General features: G+C 42.4%; 1 protein-coding gene across 1 annotated transcript in view; it reads right to left on the bottom strand.

The window, feature by feature from the left end:
- Window positions 1-17,378, bottom strand: part of LOC117741828 (chloride channel protein 2-like) — a 57,156-nt gene extending 39,778 nt beyond the window's left edge. Inside the window, exon 1 of the mRNA XM_034549059.1 lies at window positions 17,103-17,378. Coding sequence (XP_034404950.1) covers window positions 17,103-17,153 — 51 coding nt within the window. The 5' untranslated portion in view covers window positions 17,154-17,378. The remainder of the gene's footprint in view (window positions 1-17,102) is intronic.
- Between the last annotated feature and the right edge of the window lie 1,348 nt (window positions 17,379-18,726).

Consider the following 18,726-nt stretch of genomic DNA (forward strand, 5'->3'; position numbering starts at 1 on the left):
ATACCTTTTGGAGGTACTTCTTGGAGGTGCTTCATACCTTTTGGAGGTACTTCTTGGAGGTGTTTCATACCTTTTGGAGGTACTTCATACCTTTTGGAGGTACTTCTTGGAGGTGTTTCATACCTTTTGGAGGTACTTCTTGGAGGTGCTTCATACCTTTTGGAGGTACTTCATACCTATACCTTTTGGAGGTACTTCTTGGAGGTGTTTCATACCTTTTGGAGGTACTTCATACCTATACCTTTTGGAGGTACTTCTAGGAGGTGCTTCATACCTTTTGGAGGTACTTCATACCTATACCTTTTGGAGGTACTTCTTGGAGGTGCTTCATACCTTTTGGAGGTACTTCTTGGAGGTGTTTCATACCTTTTGGAGGTACTTCTTGGAGGTGTTTCATACCTTTTGGAGGTACTTTATACCTATACCTTTTGGTGGTACTTCTTGGAGGCGTTTCATACCTTTTGTAGGTACTTCTTGGAGGTGTTTCATACCTTTTGGAGGTACTTCATACCTATACCTTTTGGAGGTACTTCTTGGAGGTGCTTCATACCTTTTGGAGGTACTTCTTGGAGGTGTTTCATACCTTTTGGAGGAACTTCTTGGAGGTGTTTCATACCTTTTGGAGGAACTTCTTGGAGGTGTTTCATACCTTTTGGAGGTACTTCTTGGAGGTGTTTCATACCTTTTGGAGGTACTTCATACCTATACCTTTTGGTGGTACTTCTTGGAGGTGTTTCATACCTTTCGGAGGTACTTCTTGGAGGTGCTTCATACCTTTTGGAGGTACTTCATGGAGGTGTTTCATACCTTTTGGAGGTACTTCTTGGAGGTGTTTCATACCTTTTGGAGGTACTTCATACCTATACCTTTTGGAGGTACTTCTTGGAGGTGCTTCATACCTTTTGGAGGTACTTCTTGGAGGTGTTTCATACCTTTTGGAGGAACTTCTTGGAGGTGTTTCATACCTTTTGGAGGTACTTCTTGGAGGTGTTTCATACCTTTTGGAGGTACTTCTTGGAGGTGTTTCATACCTTTTGGAGGTACTTTATACCTATACCTTTTGGTGGTACTTCTTGGAGGCGTTTCATACCTTTTGTAGGTACTTCTTGGAGGTGTTTCATACCTTTTGGAGGTACTTCATACCTATACCTTTTGGAGGTACTTCTTGGAGGTGCTTCATACCTTTTGGAGGTACTTCTTGGAGGTGTTTCATACCTTTTGGAGGAACTTCTTGGAGGTGTTTCATACCTTTTGGAGGAACTTCTTGGAGGTGTTTCATACCTTTTGGAGGTACTTCTTGGAGGTGTTTCATACCTTTTGGAGGTACTTCATACCTATACCTTTTGGTGGTACTTCTTGGAGGTGTTTCATACCTTTCGGAGGTACTTCTTGGAGGTGCTTCATACCTTTTGGAGGTACTTCATGGAGGTGTTTCATACCTTTTGGAGGTACTTCTTGGAGGTGTTTCATACCTTTTGGAGGTACTTCATACCTATACCTTTTGGAGGTACTTCTTGGAGGTGCTTCATACCTTTTGGAGGTACTTCTTGGAGGTGTTTCATACCTTTTGGAGGAACTTCTTGGAGGTGTTTCATACCTTTTGGAGGTACTTCTTGGAGGTGTTTCATACCTTTTGGAGGTACTTCATACCTATACCTTTTGGTGGTACTTCTTGGAGGTGTTTCATACCGTACTTAATACCTGAATTTCCCTTAGGGGATCAATAAAGTACTTATCTATCTAATACCTCCGCATTGTTAATGCTCAATGAGCAAACCTAGAGATAAAAGGGTTGATTGTTGCGTGACCTCAATGTGACCATCCAAAAGGTTCCCGTGAGATTTCCTTAAATAAAAAACATAACAACATTTTCAGCTTGCTGATGGGCGCAAGAGGAACGGTCAGGGGATCACCAAAAGATGTGTGGTCCTGGGGACCATGAATGTCTCCACCAAATTATGTACCAATCTACCTTTTAGATGATGAGATGTTTCAGTCGGGGGATCTCCACATTTTCCTTAAATTAAACATAAACCTGCTGGTGGCAATATAGTGGGAATGTCTCGGGGATCACCCTCAGGGGACCTTAACGTCTGGGGGATCACCCTCAGGGGACGTTAGATATTTCAGACTGGAATTCAACAACTCTTGCAGCGGACGAATGGTTCAAATTCCTGTGTTGACGTATAGAAACCACTCGTGGGTCTCATCTACAGAATACATTATGTTTTTCAGGGCCCGGTGAGATCCCCGTTGGTCCAGGACCGACTCGGTGGGACCCCGGGTACCTTCTTCTCCTGCTGCTTTTACTGGGAGACACACACACACACACACACACACTTGCAGAAAAACACATACGGAGATCCCCGTTAAAATCCCCCCTGCTCGTCCAGTGATCCAGGAGAACACCCCCCCCCCCCCCCGCCCCGCCCCCGAGCTCAGTCCTTAATGAAAGTCTCAAGGTGGAAAAGACGGCGGGTCTACTGTAAACCGAAGTTATCTCGTTACGTGACTGCTGTTGAGCAATAACTGTACATACCACGGTGTTACATGAGGTCTTTTTGTTCCTTGACATGCATGCAGGTAACGAGGAGCCGAGGCTCCGCGAGACCACCTGGGGCTCCACTGAGGGGAAGCCGAGCAGGAACGACCCGTTCCCACGAGTGCCGAATGAAAACGCCAAGAAACCAGAACCGACGTTAAGAAAAATCACGACGTGCGTTCGTCAAAACAAGGCGACGACCGCTAAAGCCGTACACGTATCTGGTAGAGAGACCTGTCAATCACTTTGTAGCTCCGCCCTGAAGCGTACCCCGCTTCGTGGTCTGTGTCATACGGGTTCACCTGCAGAGAGAAACTCCTGTTCAACACCTTTCAAGAAGAAATAGAGGGAGGGTGTGTGTTATAATGAATGTGAGGTTAATGGTGCCCATCCATCTTAGAGCAAGCGGGTGTCACTGGTAATAGAGACACACACACACACACACACTTAATTTAATCAATCGTCTTTGATTCTGCTTATCACACAAGCCTTAGTTACTGATTGTTGCTGATACACCGGTGTGTGTGTGGCTGTGTGTGTGTGTGGCTGTGTGTGTTTCTTGCGGCGTATAGGAAAGCGGTTCCAGGCGGTTTCGATGGTGCAGCCGCATGCATACGTAATATTATACTAAAATGATTCATTGTGGGCAGCAACAGAATATGTAATGAATTAACTGTTGTTACCGTGTGTGTGTGTGTGTGTGTGTGTTCAGTGGGGATCTTGTACACTGGCTTAGTGGAGTTATCTTGTGCTAACAGGTACAGGAGGTGATCAATGACAAGCACAAACAACTGCCACCAACAAAACACACACACACACACACACACACACACACACACACACACACACAGTCTGAAAACACACACACGTTGGCCAAGTGAGTGAGTAGCGAGGGTTGTAAATTAACTTTCTGGTTTTAACGTGTTGTGTGACAATAACAGAACCAGATGTACAACATTTGAGGAGTGAGATATTAAATAATAGATGGAGACCGTCACCCAGGAGACCGTCACCCAGGAGACAGTCACCCAGGAGACAGTCACCCAGGAGACAGTCACCCAGGAGACCGTCACCCAGGAGACCGCGGTTAAAGTCACGTAACTTGAGGACTTTAGAGGTCATTTTAAATATCGATTCATATTATCAGTCGATGCACAATCCGGACCAATGTCCACATTCATATCAGTGTGTGTGTGTGTGTGTGTGTGTTACATTGATCACAGAGACACTGCATCATCAGAAAAGGTGCTTCCCAGGTTGTGTGAGGTCAGACTGTGTGTGTGTGTGTGTGTGTTATCACAGCTTGTGCGTTTTCAAAGTTGTGTTAAAACTGCAGCAGCGCAAAGTCAGACAATGATTCAGACGGGTTGCTGCATCCCTGTGTGTGTGTGTGTGTGTGTGTGGATCCCACGCAGCGGTCAGTGTGTGTGTGTGTGTGTGTGTGTGTGTCAGTCACAGCCCTCACATGCCTGATCCCAGTGCAGTGCACCAGAACATGTCGTTCCGCAGCACTTTATGGGGGCTGCACCCCAACAGCCCCCCCCCCCCCCCCCCCCAGAGTTGCTGAGGCTTGGGCCAACTTATTAGAGAGAGATTGATGAAAGTGTGCGCGAGTGTGTGTGTGTGTGTGTGTGGGAGGATACGCCAGTGCGCACACCCACACACTTCTGAGTGTGGACAGGAGGGGGTGAATGTGTGTGTGTGTGTGTGTGTGTGTGTGTCCATCGATTCAGCTTTAATATGAATGTAGTGGAACGAAGGAGAAAGAAATACGCAGCGCCTCAAACTCACCCAGGGTTTCAAATGCCTGGTCGACAATTTACAAGTAATACACACACACACACACACACAGAGTCACACACACACACACACACACACACACACACACCTAAATGCCTACAGGGGAGTTATTTTGATACAGACGCACAAAGCAACAGCAAACCAAACAAAAAACATCTGCAGTCCGACAAACAATCCTCCTCCTCTTACACTTACACACACACACACACACACACACACACGCACACACACTTACACACACACACGACTGGCTGTGTGCTTTTTTTAAACACCCACTTGCGGTAAAAATAAAACAGAGTGATATTTTCTGCTCCAGAACAGAAAGAGGAACAAGAAGTGCCGAGTCGGGAGGACATGACGAGTCCTCTCTTTTTATTATTTATATTTATTACTCGACATTATTATTATTATTCGTCAACATGACATCAGACACACAAGGATTTTTTTACTTTAATTATTATTCATAGTTTAGTCAACAACAACAACAAAAGAGAAGAAACCAACTAAACGCCTAATATATTTAATTCCCTTTAGTATAATATTGCGCAACGTATTCTCACATTCGAGAACCTACAATTTAATTTTTATTTTATAACCACAAATAAAATCACGCGGCGTCTCCAGGGGGACGCCGATTTATTCTCCACGTAACTTTTCGTGCACGTCGTCATCCGTCTCCCCTCTTTTCTGTCCCAACACCCACCTGTGCCCCCCCCCCCACCCCACCCAGTCACACCACCCTTTGTTTACCTGCCCCTGAGGTGGCATCAGGTGGTGCTGAGAGTCAGAGAGCCGGCACAAAGGCCTCATTCTGCCCTCTCTCTCTCCCTCTCTCCCTCCCTCTCTCCCCCTCTCTCTCTCTCCCGTGTGAAAACCGGCGGGGAGAGGACGCCACATGGACGACGCGCCCGCAACGCAACACCGCCAGCTGGGTGTCCCACGCACCCTCAGAGGGGCGCCAGCCCTCCTGCCGGTGTCCCTGTTTCCCTTGAAGAACATTGGGGGGCGGGGGGGAGAATGACTTCACTGTAGGTGTCGAGGGAAGAGCAGCTCCATGATAAATAAATATATATTTTAAATACGTTATATATATATATATATATATATTTTTTTTTTTTTTTTTTTTTTTATGTAAATATATATAAAATAAATATTATAACTATGTATAAAATAAATATTATAACTATATATAAAATAAATATAATTATAACTATATATAAAATAAACATAAATATAACTATATATAAAATAAACATAATTATAACTATATATATATAAAATAAATATTATTATAACTATATATAAAATAAATATAATTATAACTATATATAAAATAAACATAATTATAACTATATATAAAATAAATATAATTATAACTATATATAAAATATAAAATAAATATAATATAATTATAAATATATATTAAATCTCTAAATATAAATTACATCTTGTATCAGTCTTGCAAAAATAAATAAATGCAATGTTTCTTTGATTAGCGTCCAGGTCGACGACGATCCCATTATGAAGCAGACGAAGTTCTAATTAAACATGTCTCATCTCCACTCATAAATCAGCTATATTCAATATTTATAATAACTCAGTTTCATTACATAAGCAAGAGTCAATTAGCAGAAAGTGTTGATTAAAAAAAAAACCTCACGATTATTTCTTTCCTCAATGATTCTGCCGATTGTTTTCCTAAATTAACGATTAAATAGTTTTAGTTGAACAAAAGGAGAAGAAAAAGAAGAAAAAAAAAAATCAATCATCCCGCGTACAAACTGACAATTACGAGAGATTACAGACTTTAAATTTCAAAAGAAATCAATTAGTGTCCGTCATCATTGGAGAATTATATTTCTCCTTGCCGCCTTGGGATCTCCGTCCAGTTAGGAAAAACAACAACAACAACAACAACAACAACAGATGTCGGCGGAGAAGAGATGCATCGGTTGATATTCTGAGAGCAGTTTCACACTCGTTGGGTATTCCCTCCACGGGGGGGGGGGGGGGGGGGGGGGGAATAAAGCCGCGCGAGACAGTGTCGGATGAGATGTGACACACACACACACACACACACACAAACACACACACACACACACTGAATGCAGAATGTGTTCTCACCCTCCTGAACTCTTTTATTCTGATCTTCGAAAGCCAAATCTATCTAGAAGGCTTAACACACACACACACACACACACACACACACACACACACACTACCGTACCTCAGCCCCCCCCCCCCCTCCATAAGACCTCCACACACTGGCTTTTAAATACACAACAACAAACTCCAACTCTGGAAGAAAAAAGGTCTGAGCGATCCGTTACATTAAAACATTTTAAAAAGGTCGACTCAACACCAAGAAAGGAAAACTAAATATCAGCTCCTGGTTGGTTGCGTCATCAATATTGACCTTCAAATGTGAGAGGGAGCTGCAACCGCACCAGAAACTCTGCAATAAGAGACGTTTTGGGGCACGCGTGGCACATTTACTCCCTTCCAGCTCCGTGTTTGGTCTCCACCAGCTCCTCGGGGAGATATCCGGCTCTTTAGCTAAACCTGAAGCTCCGTGAGAGGAGAGAGATGCCGGAGGTTGGGCTGACACCACTCAACATCTTGCATTGAAGTGCATTATGGGGGATCGGACTACAACGTGACCGCGTGAAACCGATGTTAAGACCATCGAAATGGGAACTACATCTTCTCTAGTAATGTGTTTTTTTTTTTAAACGGTGCCATTTAAAAATCATTGTCAATTAGCCGTGTTTTGGGAGAATGTGAAGATGTGATGTTATTTTCCACCGTATGAAAAAAAATGGATTAATAAAACTTGTAGTTGCAGCCACATGGTCTTTATTTATTTGTTGGTCAAATGGAGTAAAAGTACATTTTGTATAATATATAAAAACACGTCACCGTGTAAAAACTTGGTTTTGTATCATCATTAAACAAACATGAATAAAAAAAAGGTGGATCAACTCCAGAACGAGCCCGTTAACCATCCGGTTACACTGACCGCTGTAACCCGATGGGCAGTGTGTGTGTGTGTGTGTGTGTGTGTGTGTGGTTCATTGGTGTGTAAGGAGGGTCTTTCTCTAGCCGAGCCGTTACAGCCAACTCTTGAACTTAATCTCTCCTTTTCCTCCCTGCTGTCGCATCACATTAGACCATCTATAACACACACACACACACACACACACACACACACACACACACACACACACAAAGCAGCTCTACTGAAGGCTTTGGTTCTGAGGAGAACACACACACACACACACACACACACACAGCAGCTCTACTGAAGGCTTTGGTTCTGAGGAGAACACACACACACACACACACACACTTGTAATCAAATGTCACTTCTCTTAAATCAGTGAAGTCTGACTTCAATATGATTTGTGGTGGTGGAATAATGTTTATTATTAATTAATAATAAAAATCTGATTTTAAAAATTTCTAATAAAAATCTGATGTCCGCTACGCTTGAATTTATTGGATTTTCTTTTACAGTCAACTTAAATTTGTGTTATCGGATATATAATTAGTTTAGCCTTGTTTAAATTAGGCTTTTTATTCTTGTGAAACAGCGCCCCCACCAGCGCCTGCCGTAAAACAGTTCAGGCGGAGCGCGGTACTGCAGCACGGGAGACGTCGAGAGGCTTAAAATGAAGTTCTCTTATTTGTTGATTACATCCTTCTGGTTAGCGTGAGCTAGAGCCCAGAAACAACAGCTTACTCACGGAGCAAAGGGAGTCCTTTTAGAGAACCAGAGTTATTAAACACGGTATTGTACCGTTTTTTTTTGACGGCAGGGCTAATGTGATATCTTTTTAATAACGTGCAACGACGACTTGTGTCCTAAGATCCATTTCTACTTGGGTAAACAGGATTTGCACGTCTGAAATGCTGCCGATCAGCCGTATAAATGTAATTAATCATTAATCATCACTGAAGCCTACTTTTAATCTGAAACGGACAAGCCCATTGTGTTATTCTGGAGACTACTTTAGCTCATTGATTCCGTGCACATCTTATTTTCTACACCTCGTGGGCATCAAACATAAAACAATTACAGAACTAGAAACACCTTAAGAGACATTCATTCACACTGCAAATATCTTCTTTTTCCTTCTCCCCCCAAAACCAAATTGTCACAAACAGTTTTGTTTAGGCAACAAAACCACAACATGTTTCTGTAAATGTACACGAATTGTATGTTGTGTTTTTTTTCCGTGTCCAACTACCAGGATACTATTTATTGACCCGGAGCAACGTCCGGCTGTTGTGGAGCCTAAAGCTGCTCAGAGTGAACTGGAGTTCCCTTGCGCGGTGCTTTTATTGTGAAAGGTATGAATGAGTGGATCTGGTCTGCGCTGGAAAGGAGTAATAAAGTTTTCCGTCTCGGAGCTCAGTAGATGAATACCTGCTAGGTGTGTCTTTACTAAAGGAGCTGGGTTTGGTTGGAGCCATGCTGAGTTATGGCTTTTAATAACCACATCCAAACAACAACAACAACAACAAAAGAGTATTGCTGCAATTTCCCTACATGCATAGAGTCCTTTGTTAATCATTATTTTGAGAATAATCACCAAGTATTTTCCCCAATATATCATTAAGCAAGCAATTAAATAGAATTTTTTATTTATTACAATGTTCATGTTTAGATTAAGAGTCCTAACCCGCCTTAAAATGTATAATTTAGGTGGACAACCACTAATGAATCAATGTGAACGGGCGTGTCGTCAGCATAGCGTGGCATCTTTCTAGGAACACAAGAGTAAATGTTTCACGGTTGACTGAGTCGTGGCGTTGACCTCTGACCCTCTCGTTTGAACGGAGCCGGCGACGGATCATGGAGGATGTTCAGCGTTGGGAGAAGAGAGGAAATGTGCCGACGGCCGCAAAAAAAAACTAAAACAACAACACTGATCAGCAGCGACGGCTGATGAGGAACCGGCCACAGCACAAGGCTTCATCATATTATTATTTTAACATCTTTTATCATAGCATAAAACTAAAAATATCTAAAAAGAAACATTTAAAAAAATATATATATATATATATAAAATAAATGTATAGATTATATATTTAAAGAAAGAAAAAAAAAATATATATATATATATATATATTTAAAGAAAGAAAAAAAATTATATATATATATATATATTAAAAAAAGATTATATACTGTATAGATTATATATTTAAAGAAAAAAAAATATACTGTATAGATTATATATTTAAAGAAAAAAATATATACTGTATAGATTATATATTTAAAGAAAAAATATATACTGTATAGATTATATATTTAAAGAAAAATATATATATATATATATATCTCATGCATATATCATCTATTATCATGCATACCAAAACAAGTTATTATTTTAGACTATTCTATGATGAAAGATGTTTAAAAGAAATGTTCAACCAAAAAAACCATTTCCTCTGGACCTTAAAACTCAAAGATTCTTCTGGACGTAATGATTGTGTTTTCTAAGAAAAAGAACAACAACAGAGGACCTTTCTCTTCTTCTAGAAAGACGTACGTTGGATTCCGTTAACCATTATTTACCTCATCCGACTATTTTTAGGAAATAATTGAAAGTTTTACGATCTTGTGTCTTTGTGACGGAGTCTCACATTCTGAGGCGTCTTCAGAAGAAATAAACGTACCGTCAGTAAAAAAAAGGGGAGGAATGTGAAATGTTTGTGAAAGTTATAAAATCTAATTCTTTAATTAAATGCATAATTCTGAAATGAATAGATATGTGATCAATAACAAAGCTTTCTTTCTCAATGTATCAAAAATAAAACCACAATAAACAACGTTTTAAAGCAAAAGAAAATGACGACTTGGAAAATACAGAAGTTTTGAAGCGGCTTTTAATACAATCAGTAAAAAACTATGAATGCCAAGATTTCCATTTGAATTGTGAGTTTTTTTTTAATGCAAATAACTACTTTAGATGACAATTACAAAGAATTGTTGGATGTTTAACACCGACTTCTGGACGGTGGTGGAGAGAAAGAGTTATTGCGGAGATTTGCTGTCAATCATAGTTGCTAAAAAGACCAAAGAAAGAAAAAAGAAAGACAAGAACACTGGAAGGAAAAAGAAAGACAAGAACACTGGAAGGAAAGAGAAAGACAAGAACACTGGAAGGAAAAAGAAAGACAAGAACACTGGAAGGAAAGAGAAAGACAAGAACACTGGAAGGAAAAAGAAAGACAAGAACACTGGAAGGAAAAAGAAAGACAAGAACACTGGAAGGAAAAAGAAAGACAAGAACACTGGAAGGAAAGAGAAAGACAAGAACACTGGAAGGAAAAAGAAAGACAAGAACACTGGAAGGAAAAATAAAGACAAGAACACTGGAAGGAAAAAGAAAGACAAGAACACTGGAAGGAAAAAGAAAGACAAGAACACTGGAAGGAGAAAGACAAGAACACTGGAAGGAAAAAGAAAGACAAGAACACTGGAAGGAAAAAGAAAGACAAGAACACTGGAAGGAAAAAGAAAGACAAGAACACTGGAAGGAAAAAGAAAGACAAGAACACTGGAAGGAAAAAGAAAGACAAGAACACTGGAAGGAGAAAGACAAGAACACTGGAAGGAAAAAGAAAGACAAGAACACTGGAAGGAGAAAGACAAGAACACTGGAAGGAAAAAGAAAGACAAGAACACTGGAAGGAAAAAGAAAGACAAGAACACTGGAAGGAAAAAGACAAGAACACTGGAAGGAAAAAGAAAGACAAGAACACTGGAAGGAAAAAGAAAGACAAGAACACTGGAAGGAAAAAGAAAGACAAGAACACTGGAAGGAAAAAGAAAGACAAGAACACTGGAAGGAAAAAGAAAGACATGAACACTGGAAGGAGAAAGAAAGACAAGAACACTGGAAGGAAAAAGAAAGACAAGAACACTGGAAGGAAAAAGAAAGACATGAACACTGGAAGGAGAAAGAAAGACAAGAACACTGGAAGGAAAAAGAAAGACAAGAACACTGGAAGGAAAAAGAAAGACAAGAACACTGGAAGGAAAAAGAAAGACATGAACACTGGAAGGAGAAAGAAAGACAAGAACACTGGAAGGAAAAAGAAAGACAAGAACACTGGAAGGAAAAAGAAAGAGAAGTGTGTTGACTGTACAATCCGCTCTATTGATCGTCATCAGTGAATCGATCATGTGATCGATCATGTGATCCCTATTCGTTGAGGGCACAAAGAGGCGGGACCATCGACCCGTCCGGTTCATTCTCTCCTCGTCCCTCAGCGGCGCGCCGCGGGATCGATGCCGGAGCAAAAAGAGCCAGATGGTACGCACGTCTTCCCGTCCCGTGGAGCGGTTGCTCGAAAAATGTCGTTTTAAGCTTTTATTTTTTAGCAAATGTTTTTTTTTGGGGGGTGTTTGGACCCTTTACGGTTCTGATTGGAGGGAATCCATCGTGGTGGATTTGTCCCTTTGGCAAAGAAAAGAGGAATCAAACATTAAAAAAAAGCAATGGTTGATCTTTTTTAACGGAGAGAGAGAGAGAGAGACTTTTGATGCTTATCTTCAGAAAAAAGAAAGAAAGAAAGAAAAACCAGCCTATTCACAACTTCACTCTGAACAAATGTTACGCAACACTCCTTTCTCTGCACAATAAAAGCAGAGGTCAAGGAGCTGTTGACCTCGTCTTGCAAAAAAAAAAAATACAACTGGGGGAAAAAAAAAAGGGAAATTTCCACTACGACCACTGACATCAAAGGGGGCGTGGCTACAAAAAGGTTAATCGCCACGGCGAGGCGACTAGAACGGGGTTACAAATGACCCAAAGACAGATGCAAGAACACACACACATTGGGGGGGGGGGGGCTATGAATACGATCCAATTCCATCCAACACTTTCACTTCCCCGTTGCTCTCTTTCATACGAGAACATCAGCTCGTTCCAGTTCATAAAGCAGAAGTCCTGCTGACAGAATATGATTTATTTTTTTTCTTTTTACTTCACCAAGTCACACGGAGCTCTTTATGTCACGTACACGGTTGAGCTGCAGCAAAGAGCCCAGAGACGTCAATCAAGAGGCCGAACGGGATCCACCTGTGGACGCCACGGTGAAACCAGTTCTATCTGCTGGTCGCCTAATGATGCTTATCAGAGAGAACACACACACACACACACGCACGCGGGGAATAAGAAAAAACTCCCAGATCACATTGGCGCTGGAGACAGTAGACGTTGTGTACAATGAGCCGTATGAGTATATATATATATATATATATATATATATATATATATATATATATATATATATATATATATATATATATATATATATATATATATATATATTAAATGTTTTTCTTTTTAGATATTTTTAATTTTTATTTTATTTTATTAATAATAATATGATGAAGCCTCGTGCTGTGTACGGTTACATCAGTAATGTGGATATAATGACTACTTGGGTAAACGCAAATCATTTCAGAAAATGACATCACGGTACTGTAACGAAGACTTTAAAAAAAAAAGAGGAAAGATGGTTTGTATTATTATTGTTATTATTCTTATTCAACCATATAAATAAACATTCAAAAACAAAAGAATAACAAAGACAACATAGTTTTGCTCATACTGACACTACTTTCAGTCTCCTGCCACACCAGATCAAATATTCGCCTCCCAATAAAACCCAACCTTTGATCACCGGGCTGTGCATTTAATGAGATGAAGATAATTCACTACCAAAACATGCAATGCATTGTGAGTTTATCGCCATCAATACAGCGGCACATGATTCATAGATGAATGATCTGCAGCGGACCGCGCGGGTTGGCAGTGACCTTCTCCAGGTGAGTGTTTTAGGGCCGGAGTGGTACCTTTTACCTCCTGCAGAGCCTCTCCAGGCCGACAACAACAACGCACTTTGATTGTGGCGAAAGGGTTCTATGAGCCACTTGTTTCAATGGCACAAAAATTAAAATAAAACTTGTTAGTGGTCCTGTTGTTGCCTAACCCCAGATGTTGGTGGTTTGGTCGCCTTAAACCCAACTGATGGTGCTTTGGTCGCCTTAAACCCAACTCTTGGTGGTTTGGTCATCTTAAACCCAACTGATGGTGGTTTGGTCGCCTTGAACCCAACTGATGGTGGTTTTGTCATCTTAAACCCAACTGATGGTGGTTTGGTCGCCTTAAACCCAACTGTTGGTGGTTTGGTCGATGGTGGTTTGGCCGCCTTAAACCCAACTGTTGGTGGTTTGGTCGCCTTAAACCCAACTGATGGTGGTTTGGTCGCCTTAAACCCAACTGTTGGTGGTTTGGTCGCCTTAAACCCAACTGATGGTGGTTTGGTCGCCTTAAACCCAACTGATGGTGGTTTGGTCGATGGTGGTTTGGTCGCCTTAAACCCAACTGTTGGTGGTTTGGTCATCTTAAACCCAACTGATGGTGGTTTGGTCGCCTTAAACCCAACTGATGGTGGTTTGGTCGCCTTAAACCCAACTGATGGTGGTTTGGTCGATGGTGGTTTGGTCGCCTTAAACCCAACTGATGGTGGTTTGGTCGCCTTAAACCCAACTGTTGGTGGTTTGGTCATCTTAAACCCAACTGATGGTGGTTTGGTCGCCTTAAACCCAACTGATGGTGGTTTGGTCGATGGTGGTTTGGTCGCCTTAAACCCAACTGTTGGTGGTTTGGTCATCTTAAACCCAACTGATGGTGGTTTGGTCGCCTTAAACCCAACTGTTGGTGGTTTGGTCATCTTAAACCCAACTGATGGTGGTTTGGTCGCCTTAAACCCAACTGATGGTGGTTTGGTCGCCTTAAACCCAACTGATGGTGGTTTGGTCGATGGTGGTTTGGTCGCCTTAAACCCAACTGATGGTGGTTTGGTCGCCTTAAACCCAACTGTTGGTGGTTTGGTCATCTTAAACCCAACTGATGGTGGTTTGGTCGCCTTAAACCCAACTGATGGTGGTTTGGTCGATGGTGGTTTGGTCGCCTTAAACCCAACTGATGGTGGTTTGGTCGCCTTAAACCCAACTGTTGGTGGTTTGGTCGCCTTAAACCCAACTGATGGTGGTTTGGTCGCCTTAAACCCAACTGATGGTGGTTTGGTCGCCTTAAACCCAACTGATGGTGGTTTGGTCGCCTTAAACCCAACTGATGGTGGTTTGGTCGATGGTGGTTTGGTCGCCTTAAACCCAACTGATGGTGGTTTGGTTGATGGTGGTTTGGTCGCCTTAAACCCAACTGATGGTGGTTTGGTCGCCTTAAACCCAACTGATGGTGGTTTGGTCATCTTAAACCCAACTGATGGTGGTTTGGTCGCCTTAAACCCAACTGATGGTGGTTTGGTCGCCTTAAACCCAACTGATGGTGGTTTGGTCGCCTTAAACCCAACTGTTGGTGGTTTGGTCGCCTTAAACCCAACTGATGGTGGTTTGGTCGCCTTAAACCCAACTGATGGTGGTTTGGTCGCCTTAACTGTTCAGTTATTTTAACATCAACCATGACTCTTTTCACCATTACCTCAACCTAACCAAGTGGTTTTGTTGCCTAAACTTTTTTGTACCAATAGATTGTATTTCGTGAGCAGTTCGATGACCTTCGGGGTCGGGCAGGAATCAAAATGCATGCGTCGCTCCGTCGTGACCAGACGACATGTTGAGGCCGGTTTGATTTCCAAAGCGCTCCGTCCTCGTTGCCCCGCTCACATTTCTGTGGGCCAGAGTCTCTCTATCTCTCTCTATCCCTCCCTCTCTCTCTCTCTCTCTCACAGCCAAGCTACACTGGCCTCTTTGAGCATCCACTGCCCACAACAAAAACCCACACAACTGCCGCGACTGCCAACATCACACAAAGACGCCATGTTACTACAACCCACGGGGCGAGGACATGGGGGGCCGAGAGAGAGAAAGAAAAAAAAAAAGGTTTATTTCACACTGTGGCTATTTTTAAAAACGGGACTCCATTTAGACGCTTCCACGATCTTGTTCACGTAACAATCGCAAAGATGCATTTATTTATTCTGGTGCACGAGCATGAGAGCCCGGCAGGGTGACGGAGCGTCCAGCGCTGAATCAGCAGGTCGCACGTTGTGTAATCACACACACACACACACACACACACACACACACACACACACACACAGGCGGGGTTTCTCTTTGCAGAGAAACTTCTTTCTTTTTTTTTTTTTTTCAAAGAAGGCAACAGAGGCCCAAAGAAGCGTTACAGTTGTGTGTGTCTCTTCTTTAATTTAAAGCCCCGCTGCCACTGAATGGGTCCAGTTGGCCCGTAACACTCGGCTCTTCAAACAGAGGATTCTTTTTGGGCTCAACCAGACACTCAATTACACAAAACATCGGGCTCTAGGAACCCCTCCAGGGGTCCTTTGAGGGGAGCGAAATGACAAATGGTGTACTTTCGCCCGATTTAAAAATGTACTTTGCCGGTGTTATTCCTCCATCTTCATTTCCCACGTCGTACAAGTCGAAGTGTTATTTTAAAACTAGTCGCTATGGGAATAAACCCCCTGCTGTATAAAACATCTTATAAACTTTGTACAGACCATCTATTCCCAAAAAAAGAAGAAAAAAAAAAGGAAATACCTCAGCTAAAAGTGATAATGCTTACGGCGACACTAAAAGTTGATCACATAAAATAATAATAATATTAATAAATGTTTAGCCAGCAAAGCAGCGGACGCCCGCACCACGACCATCAGATGCATGTCATCTCACACACACACATTATGCATGTACTGTACACAGCAGCCGAACAACAATGAATTGATTCATTGTTGAGTGGATGTGAATGCAACACACACACACACACACACACACACACGCACACACACCCTGATGACTGCTGCACTGTTGTTGTGTGAAGAGGACATTAGGATCCTAGGAGGTGGTTTGATTATGATTATGGCATACACACACACACACACACACACACACACACACACACACACACAACTATTGTGCAGATCAGGGTTCTGAACGCACACAATTATACCTGCAAAACTCCATTTAAAAATGTGTTATGAGAGAACTAATGTGCTTCTTTTTCCCTCACTAAGCGGTCATTGTGAATTCGGCTTATGTACCGAGCACCAAGCATTACTTTCATTTCCTCATATATCTACTTTTAAACTTCTGGGAAAGTTGACGTTCTCGCCTCACACGCACAAAAGCTGGAAGAAATATTTATAATGCAGAATTAATCAGCACATTATTTTTATATAAACATTTTTTTTTTTTTTTAAATCACATTTTTCAATTATGATTTTATTATAGCGCGTGTTTTTTTTCTGCAATCCAGGTGTTATGACCAACGAGCCCCCCCCCTCTTCCACCTGCGACGTTCACCATGAGGGGGTCGGACCCTGATGGGGGACTTCACTTGAGCCACGCACGGCGGCGTCCCCACGCCACACACCTCGGGGCCACTTTCACGTGAGCGTAAAATGGGGGGCGGGGGGGGGGGGGAAACTTCCTTTAAAAATGAGACCACACACACACACACACACACACACACACACACACACGCGCGCTCACGTCCTCTCTCATTTAATATAACTTTTAAATAGCTGGTTAACACCAGAAGTGTGCGCGCGCAGGCGAGCGGCGTTAAATGGGTCGATTTGTCAATGGAGTCTGGCTCTTTAAAAAACTTTTCTCCACTACCTGCACGCACCCGGACTGCTGCGTACTGTGAGCGACCAGTGGGTCAAAGGTCAGACCGGCAGAACCAGTCGAACTTACCAGAGTCTGTTCATACTGCAGCGCGCGCTGGTCGGACCCGTCCCCGGCCATGGCTGCGCGGAGCCCCGGCGGCTCGACGGACGCGCGTCCCGGGGTGGAAGTGAGAGGAAGCCGGCACCGATACCTCTCTCTCTCCCTCTCTCTCTCCCTCTCTCTCTCCCCCTCTCTCTCCCTCTCTCTCTCTCTCTCTCTCCCTCTCTCTCTCTCTGTGCGCGTGGACAGTGATTAACTCATCGGGCTGTCTCGCGCTCCTGAATGGGAGTTCACGGAGGAACCTCCGGCTGCTCACTGCGTCCCGGTTACGGTACGTTCCTTCATTTTATAGCCCCCCCCCCCCCCCCCCCTCCTTGCGAGTCGCGAGGCGGGACTTACGGTGCTCCTCGTCGCCTCCCATCTGGAAACAAAGTGTCAATCAAACTAGAAAGGAAGTTATAACTCTTTTGAGCTTTTCTTTTAATGTTTTTCTCCCATGTTGCGTTTAATAAGTTTTGTTATTATTATTTTTTTTTTTTCAATTATTCAAAAATAACTTGCGTGGTGAGTTACCTGAGTCCAGGTGGGAGTGACCCTCCGCCACACCTCTCTGGATGTTGATGATTAACTACTTATTTTTGTTATTAGAGCAAATGATTTAATGATTCATTAATTCGTTGTGTGTGTGTGTGTGTGTGTGTGTGTTTTTGTGTGTGTGTGTAATGGCCCAAAGCCTCTTCAGGGCCCTGAAAACAAATTAAATTAATCACACTTATTGGCGTTGGTTTTCCGCATATTTTATCATATTTCTGCACAATTTATTTTAAGGGCGAGGTTCATTCTGTACAGATGTTCTGGGGACTATACTTCAGATTTGGGATCCCAGAGAACAAAAACCTCTGGAGATCACAGGCTTCACTTATCCAGTTAAATATCTTAAAGCTTTCAGTTTGATTTGAGTTGTGGCGCCCCCTGTGGACTATATATATACATATATAATATATGTGTATATATATATATATATCCATCGGACGTGAACGAGCTCGACTCCGTCCGGCCTTCACAAAAACCGAAGTGTTTGATGTACAAATACAGGGAACGTATACGTGTAGCTGTCAGCAGGGAACTCTCAAGAACACACCCACTTGTGTGTGGTGTTTCTTCTTCTTCTTCTTCTTCTTCTTCACCTGAAGGTTAATCATTGGAGCCGCTCGGCTTTGTGGCTTTGTAGTCGAGTCCTGTGTGGACTCTCCAAGGTTATTCCAGGGCTCGCATTCTTTAAGAGAAAAAAAACAACCCCATTATAGCACTTTGCTCTCACAATGGAAAATGACCGGGGGACAACCACACAACACAGATGATCAACACATCCATTTTTACACCAGTTAATCCGGATTCGGGCCGCGGCCGGCTGACAATAAAAAAGAAAAACTCTCTTTCCAGTCTCTCTTTTCTGAGGGTTGTCCTGAGGCCTTCCCCTGCCAGATAAGATCTGCAAGGCCTCCTCCTCATACGACACGCTTTAAAAAAAAAAAAAAATTAAAAAAACATCATCATCGGGCGACTCAAGAGATCGTGCAAAAAGAAAAAAAGAAGCCCCTTTTTAATCTGCAAATCAGGTGGGGGGGAAAACCCTGCTTTATGGTCTGTT

This window comes from Cyclopterus lumpus, chromosome 13 (genome assembly GCF_009769545.1).
Source record: "Cyclopterus lumpus isolate fCycLum1 chromosome 13, fCycLum1.pri, whole genome shotgun sequence".
In the NCBI taxonomy this organism is placed as follows: Eukaryota; Metazoa; Chordata; class Actinopteri; order Perciformes; family Cyclopteridae; genus Cyclopterus; species Cyclopterus lumpus.